At 36.4% G+C, this 14,206-nt stretch overlaps 1 protein-coding gene across 1 annotated transcript in view; it reads right to left on the reverse strand.

Annotated features, from left to right (window-relative positions):
• The window catches only part of LOC107686409 (neuronal calcium sensor 1), a 26,822-nt gene that overhangs the window by 9,632 nt on the left and 2,984 nt on the right, over positions 1 to 14,206 (reverse strand). Inside the window, exons 2-3 of the mRNA XM_016483379.1 lie at positions 7,331 to 7,355; positions 4,578 to 4,716 (exon numbers count right to left, since the gene is read on the reverse strand). Coding sequence (XP_016338865.1) covers positions 4,578 to 4,716; positions 7,331 to 7,355 — 164 coding nt within the window. The remainder of the gene's footprint in view (positions 1 to 4,577; positions 4,717 to 7,330; positions 7,356 to 14,206) is intronic.

Here is a 14,206-nt window from a genome sequence, read left to right on the forward strand (position 1 = left end):
TGTGCTGTGATTGGTTAGCTGGGCCAGTGTGTGTTGTGATTGGTTAGCTGGGCCAGTGTGTGTTGTGATTGGTTAGCTGGGCCAGTGTGTGTTGTGATTGGTTAGCTGGGCCAGTGTGTGTTGTGATTGGTTAGCTGGGCCAGTGTGTGTTGTGATTGGTTAGCTGGGCCAGTGTGTGTTGTGATTGGTTAGCTGGGCCAGTGTGTGTTGTGATTGGTTAGCTGGGCCAGTGTGTGTTGTGATTGGTTAGCTGGGCCAGTGTGTGTTGTGATTGGTTAGCTGGGCCAGTGTGTGTTGTGATTGGTTAGCTGGGCCAGTGTGTGTTGTGATTGGTTAGCTGGGCCAGTGTGTGTTGTGATTGGTTAGCTGGGCCAGTGTGTGTTGTGATTGGCAGCACTCGGCGCCTGGTCGGGAAATGTCATGCCCCTTACCATAGCCGCCTGCTGCGAGCTTCAGTGTAAATATTGCTCAAAATCAAATCAATTTGAGTGCGATTTAAACCTGGATGATTGTAACCACTCTAAGTCCGTCTGCCTTGGGAAAGCTAGTGTGTCTGCGACATAGTGATAACACTCGTTGCCTTCTCTAATGCAGCTCAACGAGGTCTCGTCCCATTCGTCAGTATTTGTGATATCACAAATCCTGGAAAATATGCGTTGTAGTCCAAACGAGTCGTTCGTTGTAGTTTTTGAAAATTGATTTATGTTAAATAAAATATCTCCTTTTGAATTGGACGTTGAGCTTTGTAACTTTGCAGATGTTTTTTTATGCTCAAACAGCAACATTACAGACTAGCTAAAGTTGAAAAAGTGAAAAAGCATAATAGGACCCCTTTAACTATTCTTAATCTAATAAGTACCAATTATGAACCAGATTTCAACTTGATAACATGCATCAAGCATCCTGCATGTTCCTTTACTTCTTACTTTTTTTCTTTACTACATAGACTCCAGGAATAAAACACACACACACACACAAAAAACCCTCACATGCCAATCTAAATAATAACAATAATAATTAAAAACAATAATAAAAATTAATTAATTAATTTCTAATACTAATAAATAAATGTATAAATTATGAATTCATTTTTCAGTTACTACAATGTAGTACTACAATAGCTTACTACAATAAAATAAAAATAATAAAAAATTACTACAATAGCTAAAATTTAGCTACATGTTCTCACTCACCGATGGAACAAGAATCAGATTCATGTTTACCTACTGAATTCCTATGTATTCCTCAATTCATTTTCCCTTCAACAGAGTTTTCCAGTTCCTGCTATTAAACTGAATCTAGCATGCAGTGTTACGTTTCAGTCAAATACAGCTTTGAGGTTCAAAGGTTCAGTTTTGGTGTCATCAAACCACAGAATCTCATTAAACCAAATTGTTGCATTTCCTATATGCCTCTGGCAAACTCTAGGTGACTCAACTTTCTTGCCACCCTTCCATATGAGTCACGTTTGTGAGTGTATTTGCTTTCACTGTCTCATGCAGTCTGTCATGGAGAACAAAAACAACAACAACAACAGTTACTGTTACTGCCCTACAACACTTCCAATATTCAGAGCACTACCTTTTGGAGGACAGCCATTTATTTAATCTTTTATCTCACTTTTAATGATGGCTTTCATTGTGCTCAGAGTTGTTTTCCACAACATAAAACATTACTTATATCCTTGCCTAGACTTGCATTTTATATGATCTGCCTGAATGTTACATGGTCATAAGGGTTTAGTGTTTCCTCGAAACCGCACAAAGTGGGGATCAGGTCAAGTCAAGTTTATCGTTTCAGTCATTTGCGAGGTGTTGAGGTTTGGCTCATCATCATGGCCGTATTAGCCCCTGCTGGCAGATGCTGAAACTGCACAATCTGAAGTAGAGTGCGTTCAATGGATTGTACTGTTGTTTAACAACATATCGATTGTTCAGCTGATGAAATTTCTTTCTGGACAAAAAAACAACTTTCAGTAGACAAAAACTCCATAAAACAGTTTTGAAAGTTGTGAGTTTTGAAAATGACATGATCTAGGGCCTTATGAACCATTGTACAGATTGTAAGCTTATTGTAAGTCTATCGTTTTCATCCGTGTTAAATTCAATATGGCATCTAACCTGATTAAAGGGATAGTTTACCCCAAAAAAATTTTAATGCTGTCATCATTTGTGACCCTGGCCACAAAACCAGTCATAAGTGTACATTTTTTGAAATTTTTGAGAATTATACACTGAATAAATAAGCTTTCCATTGATTTATAGTTTGTTATGATAGGACAATATTTGGCCGAGATACAACTATTTGAAAATCTGGAATCTGAGGGTGCAAAAAAAATCAAATTTCTGAGAAAATCGCCTTTAAAGTTGTCCAAATGAAGTTCTTAGCAATGCATATTACTAATCAAAAATTACGTTTTGATATATTTACAGTAGGAAATTTACAAAATATCTTCATGGAACATGATCTTTACTTAATATCCTAATGATTTTTGGCATAAAAGAAAAATCAATAATTTTGACCCATATAATGTATTTTTGGCTATTGCTACAAATATGCCCAAGCGACTTAAGACTGGTTTTGTGGTCCAGGGTCACATTTACTCACCTTTACATCGTTACAAACCTGTATGAGTTTCTTGCTTTTGTTGAACATTAAAGAAGATATTTTAAAGAATACGGGTAACCAAACAGTTGATGGTCCCAACTGACTTCGCTAGCATGGAAAAATAATTATGTTATTGCTATGGAAGTATTAATTTAATTTAATTTTAATAATTTTATTTAATATTAAATACTATGGAAGTATATTGCGGACCATCAACTCTTTGGTTACATTCTTCAAAATATCTTTTGAAGCTCAGCAGAAAAAAAAAATCATACAGGTTTGGAACAACTTGAGGGTGACTAAATGATTGCAGAATTTACATTTTTGGGTGAACTATTCATGCAATTATTTTCTTAGTTTTGATATTTTTGTACAGCTGTAATTAAATTATAATTAAATGTGAAAAAGGATAACACAAACGTCATATCGTAGAATAAGACCGGTTCCTTGCAAAACGAATGCTGCTGTCAAAATGTTGGAGCACAAATTCAAGGAAAGCGAGAATTGTGATGTCTGGTTTGTGCCTTTTTGACCTCTGTTCTAGAGTCAGACTACAGAGTCTGTTCTGTTAGACATCACTGCAGTTCTTTACAAGCCCAGACTGATAACATCTCCAGAACACTGACCATGAGATGGCTGGAAAAGTGAATCTGAGGTGAAATGCATTGCAGTGGTACAGATTACTAGAAAAGAGCAAACAAAAGCCAAGATGAATGTCTCTCACGAACAGCGGTGCCTTTCAAAACCTATAAATAAACATAGGGACTGGTTTGACTGTGTGTGTGTGTGTGTGTGTGTGTGATCTCTAAAAGTGGTTTGGCTGCCAGACGACACTTATCTGGCGGGGCTAACTGGCTCCTAATCACATTACAGATTGCATAGATAACAAAATGAGGGTATTTAATGAATAATTAATAACAGGAACATAGCACAATTCGCTAGAGAGTGAGAATAATTAACCTTTCACCTCCCATCCATATACATACGTGCTCTGTTGCAAAACCTGCAGTCTCTCACTGTCTGCTGTCTACATAGGCAGCTGCCTTCTAAGGCAGCATCCTAACAGTAAAGGAACCTCTGACTGACATAGAATTATATATATATATATATATATATATATATATATATATACAACTCCATGTGTGTGTATTACAAATATTGCTCTGCATTGAAGACTTGATTTGAAATTGATTTTATTAGTTACAAGACAGAAATAATGGGAAACTCTAATAAGCATAAATACACTTAATACACATAAAAATGTAATATTAATATTTATTTATTTATAGTTCACATTTATCTTGTTTCATCCACCATATTGGATAAATTATTTGCCTGAGAATTTGTTTGGATAAGTATCTCAGGAGGCAGCATTATTAAAGGGACAGTTATTTATATTATTCATAATTTACTCACCCTCACGTTGTTTTAAACCTGTATGAATTTCATTCTTCTGTTGAACACACACACCCAAACATCTTGAAGAAAGTTGGTAACCAAACAGTTGCTGGTAGCCACTGACTTCCATAACATTTTTTATTTTTTAATACGATGGAAGTCTTAGTTTGGTTACCCGCATTCTTCAAAATATCTTCTTTTCTGTTCAACAGACGAAAGAAACTCATACAGGTTTGAAATAACTTGAGGTTATGTTAATCAATGACAGAATTTTTATTTTTGGGTGAAATATCCCTTTAAGTTGTCTCTCTATTTGGAACAATATTTGAGTTGAGACCATCTATGATGTGTTAGGTTTTGGAACAGGTTTACACTAGGATTGTGGAGTTCATCAATAACATTAGGGCATAGTAGGAACATCTACTACCCACAAGAAAACAGTGACCTTTTGCGATAAAATTCCTGTCAGGGTGAATGGGGCATTAGTAAAGAGTGAAAGAGATAAAGACAGAATGTCTCCAACCCAAAATAAATTCTTTTGAGCAAGACCCTAACAGTGACGTGTACTTCACCTTGTTCTCGTCAAAAACATTGAAGACAAATGAGGCAAACTTGGTGGGGTCACCGAAGGGGAAGAACTGTTTGTAGATCTTCTGGAAACCTGCAGCATCAAGCTGACCACTCGGGCAATCTTTTATGAAGCCCTTGTACCTGGAAGAGGGGAAAAACATTATAATTTCACCATTTGTTCCTGAATAAAATATGTTGTCATTCCTCACACAGCTGCACTGGTGTTGGCTCAATTGACCGTCATCACTTCAGAACCTCTCTGGCTCTAATGGAAGGGAAACGTTAAAGGAATCTCAATGATTTTGTGTTCATTGGTGGTCACTGGAGGCAGTGTTTTAATCATTGCTTTATGATATCATAATATTGTTGTAGTTAGGTGCTTTTTTGTGGTGTTGTACGCTTAATATGATTTACCCAATTATGACATTCCAGAATCAACAACCCTGTTTACCCTGGAACAATATTGCTATCAAACAATCACATTTTAAATTTGCAATGAATAGTAGAATCAGCGACAGATATTCAGTACATCTGAGTAAAATGGATGATTGAATATTGAAGTGAGTCGACTCTTTTGAGTGAATAATCTGAATGATTTGTTCACAAATTGAACTACCATGGTTATTAAGTTCAACACACTCACAGCTCAATTATCCACTTGCAAGCTTTTAACATTTCACAGGAGGGAAGATGAATGAAACGTGACTTAAAAATGTGACTTTTTGTTTAGCAAGACTGCTGACAAAAGCCTCGTCACCTTATGGCACTTCAGCTGTGCCCTCCATTAAACAGAACTTCAGTAGATTGCAGTATATTCAAACACAGACTTTCATTATGGAGTCCATTAGCTCATGCAGGGAAAGACAAACGACTAAATTAATCGCTCAGATGTTTAATGGTTGCTCCTGGGGCTGTTGGTTAACCTATGCACAGCCATTAATTCAGCCTCCACGCAGGTTAACCGCAATGCAAAGTAGTTGGCTGATCAATGCCCATCAGCGCATATAAAAATGGTCATTTATATGCATATACACTCTAAAAAATGCTGGGTTGTTTCAACCCAATGTTGGGTCAAGTGGAACTCCTGGTCAATGCTGGGGATTTCATTTCTGTATGTATTATAAGCGACAGAATGTCTAGGTCTAGGATAAGAGGACATTGAATGCCGCAGCCTTTATGAAAGAGAATGCAATTCTGTCAGGCTAATGTAATAGTTCTGTAATTCAGTTTGAGATCAGGGAGGAAGATGTTTATGTCACTTTCATTACATTTCAGCTCTGAGGTTGAATAACAAATATTAAAATAACAATCACACAAAAAAGATATATGAATATTACTCTCAGCCTCAGATGTGCCACCACAGTCTGTTCACTGACCATCTGATGAATGAGGAAAATAACAAGCAATGACTCAAACTGCCAGTTTCGCTGTAATTAACTGGCTTTATGCAACTCCTGGAAGTAAACACACACCATTTCTGTCAATAAACTTGGAAATTAAGCTATGTTAAGAAGGCAACAGTGGTTTTAAGGAAGAAGATATCCATGAGCAGAACTGCAAAATTTGCTTTGTTTTGCGTAAATTACAGTAACTTGTACTCATTACTTTTTGACAGATAGAAATTATTGTAACAAATATATACATTTTCTATTACTATTCACAGACATTGCAGTGCCATTATTTAAACATTGCATTGCAGACATTGCAGTGCCATTATTTAAACACTAAACACTTGATTGATGGCAAAATTTTAATTTGCAATTATTAATTTCCAATGACCCCATCCCACAACATATACTGTATGTGTGTGTGTGTGTGTGTGTATATATATATATATATATATATGTATATATACTGTTTATATATACATATACTGTATATTTGCACTACCATTTAAAGTTTTGGGGTAAGTAATTTTTTTAAGAAATTAACACTTTCATTTAAGTTTTTTTCATTTTAATGTTTTGCTTTTTCATTTTAAGTATTTTCGTGTAAATTTAAATTACACACAATTCTGACATTTGTGCATCACAAAAGTACTGTAGCTAAAACCATGAAAAAAAAGCTGCTTTTTGCACCTTCATCTCATCCACAGGAAGGATGCTCAAAAGAATGATGGGTACTGAATAAGCAACGCATGCTACAGGACTCTGACAGGCAGAGAAAATTCAAAATGCACCTATAGCTCACGTCCCACTGCAGCCTCACACCACGTCCTTCCTCACTGGTTTTATGTCGACCAGCAGCGGCAGAAATGAGTCAACAATTTAGCCTGGCAAACACCCAGGGACACACAGTGCTAGAACTGGACTGACCTTGGGCATGCCAAGCTAAGGCGCCAGCGCTTGAACTCTCTGACAGGCTGACGTTAAGTGAGGTGTGCAAAACTACACACTCCAGCTCGATGACATTTGGGCATATGAACGGAGAGATGGGCTGTAATATTTCTGTCAAATGTGTGTGTTTCAAGGATAGACACTGAGATTTTTCCCCTGGGAAGCACAACTACAAAATGATGAGAGGAAATGTAAAATGATGCTGTGCTGAGTGGCCAAAGCAGATGGAGGTATAAAAGCATGATGTACCCAGTGTGCCAAAACAGACAACAGAGGGAAGAGAGGAGGAGGATAAACACAGAGCAGAGGAGTGTGTGTAGAACTAGATAGAAAAACAGATAGATATAACAGTATAAAGACAGCAACAATAATAGACAGACAGACAGGTAGGTGATGGATGGATGGATGGAATAACTTACCATTGCTGAACTTCTTTCTCTGTAACTGTAGGGGGAAATAGGAGAGAACACAATGAATAAATTATTAAATTAAAGAGGAAATAAAATACAAGATACAAATTTGTCTGGCAGCCTGTGCTACATTATCATAACAGTCTTATTGCCTCTTGTGATTCCTTCTAAAATGATGTGTCTCCTAAAATGCACAATACTAACACTTTTTATGGTCTCACTTGTAGGGCATTGACATTAATTTATCACTTAACTAACACATCTATCATAAGTGACTTGCAGAAGGCTTATTAGACACTCTGAAGCTACACTGGGTTACTTAGTAAGAAATAACAGGGCTAACAAAAAAAGAATACAAGCACAAGTGAGAGCCAGCAGACAATGAGTAGGCTGTGGTTTGTTGGACAACAGCATTCGGTGAAGTATGCAGGCCTGTGATTTACAAATGCTAAACAACAAATCCCCTGACATCATATCATATTACTCTCATCTCTGCATTCTGAGAGGCAGCTTTTGGGACCCCAAGAGACCCTCCTCTAACAAACTTGAAGAGCATGGCTGTGTATCCATTCCTCTGAGGAAAACAACTTGAGATGGAAAACTGCAGTCTTGGAATTTTAAATGAAAAGATATATGCTGTATGGATACATATATCTTATTTGGTACATACTAGGGAAATCAATTTATCAGAAATGTTATCTAATTAATTACATGATATGCTAATTATTTAATCAAATGAATCATTATATGCCCACCAATTAATCAAAATAAGCACAATCACATTTTTTTCCCCCACAATTATTAAGGAATATGTATGGGTCAGTGGACATGATTATTTTTTAATTATTTAACAGTTAATTTTAAATTAATTAAAATTAATGATAAAATGAATCTACTAAATTCACATATTAAATCACCAGCTCTAGTATATACACACAACACCTTGTAGCTCTTATTTATCGATTTTTTCATTATAGTTTCTTACAATCTGTAACAAACTAAAAATAATTTATTTTCAATTAGCATAATCCTCCTGGTGTGGCTTGCTGTTCTCCCTGGGCATCCCACCGCTATACAATAGGCAAGTGTATTTGACTGATTGGGTGGATGTGGGAGTGGGCAACCTCATAAACCGAGCAGGGATTTTGCTTTTATTCGTCAAAAAATGCATGTTCCCTCATGCAACAGATGTCATTCTGGGTAAAGCATTATAAGAAGGCTACATGAATCTTTACCCACACAACCCTAGCGCAGGGATAGCACAGTTATGTTGTTGCTGGGAAACTGCAGTAACCTAGAAGCTTGAAAACAATGGCCGGAAACGTAACCAACACAATGACCCAATACTCTTAGCCAGACATGTCAAACACAGCATAGCATGGGTTCAGTTTAGATCTGTGTTACCTGGAAAACTGCATGCAAATAACAATACATCTACTTCTTCTGTCGTGTTTGACTAGTTGCAGTTTGATTGGCTAGAGAATTCATCATTTTTTGATAATCATCAACGGTGAAATATGGCTGTTTGTGCAGTGAGGAGCTTAAGTCCATCACTGAAGTAGGAAAAGCTTTTGAAGATTTGAGTGGGCAATGTCTGTCTACCTTCATCCTGTCTCACTAAAACCTCCTTCGGGAATGTTGTGCTCCATTTGTGAGGAAAAGATGAAGAGAAAGAGAGAGAGAGAGAGAGAGATTAAGAGAGACAACGTAAAGAGACTTGGACACCTTGCATCTGGAACAAAAAAGGAAGTTATGAAACCTTCTTGGCTATTCAAATTGCACAATATTCTTAGAAGTATACTGTGAACAATATGTAAATTCTGTATGCAAAGAATAATAAGATAACCTAATATTGGCTAAAATGTAAAATACAGAAGAACAGAGCTTAGTTCTAAATCTGATTAGCTGACTTCTACTGGATTCCCGTGAGCTTAGAGTCTTTCTATGCTTCTACATGAGCAACTAAACGATTGATTTCACTGACAATGGCATATATAGGCGGCATATGCAGGTAAATTTTAAAGTACGGCCACTGACACCACAGTCCAATGATTTGGTATTGTTTTCGGCTCACCCGAAATGCTTGTGAGAACTAAAAAGTTGATAGACGTGTACCAGGAGCATCTGATGGCTGTTGGCGAAGTGCACACTATTGAAATAACTGTGCTTATTCATTTTAGATGGATCAAAATTCTGACAACGAACTTTACAGATATCTCCAACTAATTTTTGTTTTAGTGTAGATTGTTGTGCCATTATTTGCTTTCCTGCCAATCTTACATGAATAATTTATGTTTGCACAAAAGTCTGATTTACCCACTGCCAACTGTCAATCACTTTATATGTTATTCATAAGGCCTCTTTCTATTTAAGTGGGCGGTCCTCAGTTGAAGCAACTACAGAGCCAAGACCTTATGCCATCAGTCAATAGTTGAGTCTTGCTGGCCAACTCAGACAAGTTTTTGTATTGTATTTGTATGCAAGTTAACAAACTAAACCTATTTTCATAATTAGAAAATTATTATTCATAAGTTTCTGTTGAAAAAAAAAACTGCAGCAAATAATAGTGTCACGATACGGTGTCGATGAACATGCACGAAGATTAAGATGATGATGATAAACAGTCTTTAATAAATCCACATGTGACTCAAAACCAGTCATAAGGGTAATTTTTTTAAATTGAGATTTATACATACATTATGCATAGCTGAATAAATAAGCTTTCCATTGATGTATGGTTTGTTAGGATAGGACAATATTTGGCCGAGATACTTTAAAACTTTAAAACTATTTAAAAATCTGGAATCTGAGGGTGCAAAAAAAATCTAAATATTGAGAAAATCGCATTTAAAGTAGTCCAAATGAAGTCCTTAGCAATGCGTATTACTAATGATAATACAGTTTTGGTATATTTACGGTAGGAAATTTACAAAATATCTAAAGGGAACATGATCTTTACTTAATACCCTAATAATTTTTGGCATAAAAGAAAAATCGATAATTTTGACCCATATAATGTATTTTTGGCTATTGCTACAAATATACCCATGCATGCTACTTATGACTGGTTTTGTGATCCAGGGTCACATATAAGTAAATCCACACAAGGAGAGGCTTGAGACATAGGTAATATTAACAATACTTAAATACATGGACCAAATTGGTAATTAACAAGACACACCTGGAACTAATGATGAACTCAAATCAATAACCATGACAATAAACGAACTGAGGTCCATGTGGTGTGACAAATAGCACTGCAATTTTTTTTTGAGAAAAGCCACAGCCAACTCCGTAATTTTGGGCAGCCATGATTAGAAATAAGCTTGGCGAAATCCTACTGGGACCGCTGTAGGCAACAAATGATGCATCTTTGCTGCCCTCAGAAAAATCGACCAGATGGAGCCATCTTTGTAGGATGTTATGCAAACACTGGACGCAAACTAAGCCTTGATGCCTTCCTTTGTATTCTGCCTGAGAAGACCTTTTCAGGTTTCTGAAACAAAACAGTGTTCTGAAGCAGACCCTCCTTTGTCACTATTAAACATTTGTGTGTCTAATACGTTGCACATTTTCTAAATGGTCTGCTGAGAAGAAATTGTGTGAATTCATGCTGGCTTTTTGTTTTATACCAAAATGCCTCAAACAACCCTCCTTCACATTCTATGAATGACTCTGTGAATGACTCTGCAGCTAAGCTCTCTTTGTACTAAGACCACTAATCAACACTGGGAAACCATTCAGTAGCAAGATCTTTTCAGATGCCTCCTTGCAAAGTCACAGGAAATCAATGTTGAGGCGGACTGTTCTAATGGGGGTAAACAAATAGTTTGTATTTCAAGCTTTGGAAAAAGATATTTAGAAAAGCGTGACAGAGAAGGAAATGACTGCCCCCTTCAGACATACTGTCCCAGCACAATGACTGTGAGCAATTAAAGGAACAGATCACCCAAACAATGGAAATACTTTGCAAACCTGTGTGATTTACTGCAATGGAACATAAAAGTTGACGACCACCCTTTACAAATTCTCTTTCTTATTCTCTTTAATGAAAGAGAATAAGAAAGCAGGGTTGTTAAGCTTCAAAATGGCAAAAAAATAAAAACCCACAATAAAATCCAAAAATTATAAAAGTAGTCCATGTGCGATTTTCAACTTATCAATTCATTTAAGTGAATGAAGCATTTAATCCAGTTCAAAAACTGGTCTAAATCAGAAATCTTATGACTTCAGTAGACCAAGCATGCACTATGTTTATAATAGATTTAGGGTGCTTTTGTGTCTCTTTGGAATATTGAACACTCTAAGAACGCATGGAAAAGAGTGAGCAATGTATGATTAAAAATGTCTTATGTTCAGCAGAAGAAGAATAAAGTTATACAAGGGCATGAGGGGTGAGTAAATGATGACAGAATGTTCATTTTCTGGTGCATTAGTCCTTTAAGAGTTCACACACTCATATTTCATTTGGACTAGCTACTAACACTCTAAAGGGAACCTAAAATGTCAATTGTATGCAAATCTGCTAATTGAAAGGACAGAACTTTAATGGGGCAATTGCTCTTAGCGCATAGTGATCTCTCCAAAGAAAGCACCATTGGAGACTAACATGTATAGCACTTTAGTGAGATGTGAGCTGGCATTGAACTGGCAGTGATATAGGCCTTTGTTTAAATTTGCCTCATTAAATCATTCAGGCCTCTAATGCCCAGTGCTGTAGTCCTTTAGGCTACAATTCTCCACAGAGCTGCTACAGTAGCTTACATTCGATCAATACCAAGAGATATGTCCTCCATTAAATAATCTAATGATTGCTATAAAAATGCCATCAGCCAGTGTTACATAACCCAACAAAAGAGAAGTGCCTCATATTTGTAGTTACAGTAAATGCTTTTACAGTGTTTCACCACACTGAATAGGCGAGCCAGTGTTCTAATTGATAAACTTTTGATCAAGGCCTTCCTGGCAGAATGAAAAATCTTCTGCCTAATCTAGTCTGTATTCATGCACGCTTCCCTTTGCTCTTCACCACGCAAAAAAACTCAATCATGTAGCCCACTCTACACTACAGCTGTAAAACAAGATAAACATATGCAAAATACAGACATGAAACGGATGAAACTGTAGATTAAATCAGTCGGTTGCATCTGGGATAACAGTGGAGAGAGAGAGAGAGAGAGAGAGAGAGAGAGAGAGAGAGAGAGAGAGAGAGAGAGAGCGGCGCTCTTTGAGGCCAGCTGTTCATTTTGAAACGAATCGAAAAAAAGTACAATTATTTAATAAAGTTTATATGGCACTGATGATTTCAACCAATTTTAATGTTTACATACCATATTTGTTTACGGCAGCAGCTATTTGCTCTAAGTGTAAATAGCGATAGAGGCTATTTACACGAAGTGCAAATAGCAATAAATGCTATTTACACTAAGTGTAAATAGCAATTAGGCCTAGATGCTATTTACACTAAGTGAAAATAGCATATTTTCTTAGTGATAGATGCTATTTACACTAAGTGCAAATAGCAATGGATTCTATTTATACTAAGTAATAAAAAATAGCAGTATTTTTAACAATATGCTATTTACACTAAATGCAGATAGCGATAGATTATATGCTTCTATGTTAAAAAAAGCAGGATTTTCTGTTATTTATACTACTTGCAAATAGTGGCAATTATCTGCACCTCAGTATTATAGTACATTATAAAACAGTATGCAGTAATAACGTATTGAGTGTAAATTATAATTTTAATTCAAATTATTAAATGGATGCCACCTTATTGGGACAAAGCCCTCCCTACACCTACAGCAAGCCATACCCAATAAACACTGTATTATTAAAGAGGCGTTTTATTTCCACTTTTCAAATATTTCCTTTGATTTTTATTGAAAATAAATAAATAGCCTCTGCCAACAAATCAGGCTATTTGTACTTGGAGTAAATATATACTCAGTTTCTTTTTAGAGCTGCTTCATTTTTATTGAAAATAAATGCCTTTCCAGTGTAAGGAGAAAAAAAAGTTGGGTAAAAGGCGGATTCGAACCCAGGTCGATCACGTCAAAAAGACTACGATACGCGCTTTACCATTTACGCTACTGGAACTGATGATTGTCTGCCATCTTTTATAGTGTTGACCATCTCTATCACACGTTTGTGGGTAGAGCTAGTGTAAATAGTCTCTGCCAACAAGGCGGGCTAGTGTAAATATACACTCCGTTTGTTTATTTATTACAGGTTTACATGGATAAATCATGGTGAATCAATACCAGCTTAGTGGTTTCTTACAGTAGCTAAACTTATATTCAGACGAAACTGTGACTTCAAAGACATGATATGATTGATAATTTTGAAAATCAAATACAATATTATTAAAAACTAAAGACTTCCAGTTAAACAGAGATCAGGGGCCAGTTGCATAAACATAGCCACCATGTTAAGACTGTGCCTTAACAACTAGTTTGACCAACTAGTAGCTAGCCAAGAGGTAATCAGACTTACTTTCTGGATTCAAATTAGACCAGTCTATCTTTTTATAACTGACTTTAAAAAGTTATGACCAGTCTTAAAGAAATAAAATTGGATGACTAACTTTTTAAGACTAGTCTAAGCGGTTTATGCAACCAGCCCCAGCTCATTTATATTTAAAGGGGTCATATGATGCGATTTCAATGTTTCCTTTCTCTTTGGAATGTTACAAGGCGTAACTTTTATTCTCGCTGTAGTATTGTTGTTGCCGCCGCCGCCATGTCGTGAAGGCGCTGTGTGTTTCGTTGTGAAAGTGAAACTACTTTGTTTGGCCTTCTAAAAGAGGACGATATCTGCTTCGTCATGCCTGGAGCTGATCCGTGCTGGTCGCTGAGGAAATACATCAACTTCGCGCTGTCG

This window comes from Sinocyclocheilus anshuiensis, unplaced genomic scaffold (genome assembly GCF_001515605.1).
Source record: "Sinocyclocheilus anshuiensis isolate Anshui unplaced genomic scaffold, SAMN03320099.WGS_v1.1 scaffold1207, whole genome shotgun sequence".
NCBI lineage: Eukaryota > Metazoa > Chordata > Actinopteri > Cypriniformes > Cyprinidae > Sinocyclocheilus > Sinocyclocheilus anshuiensis.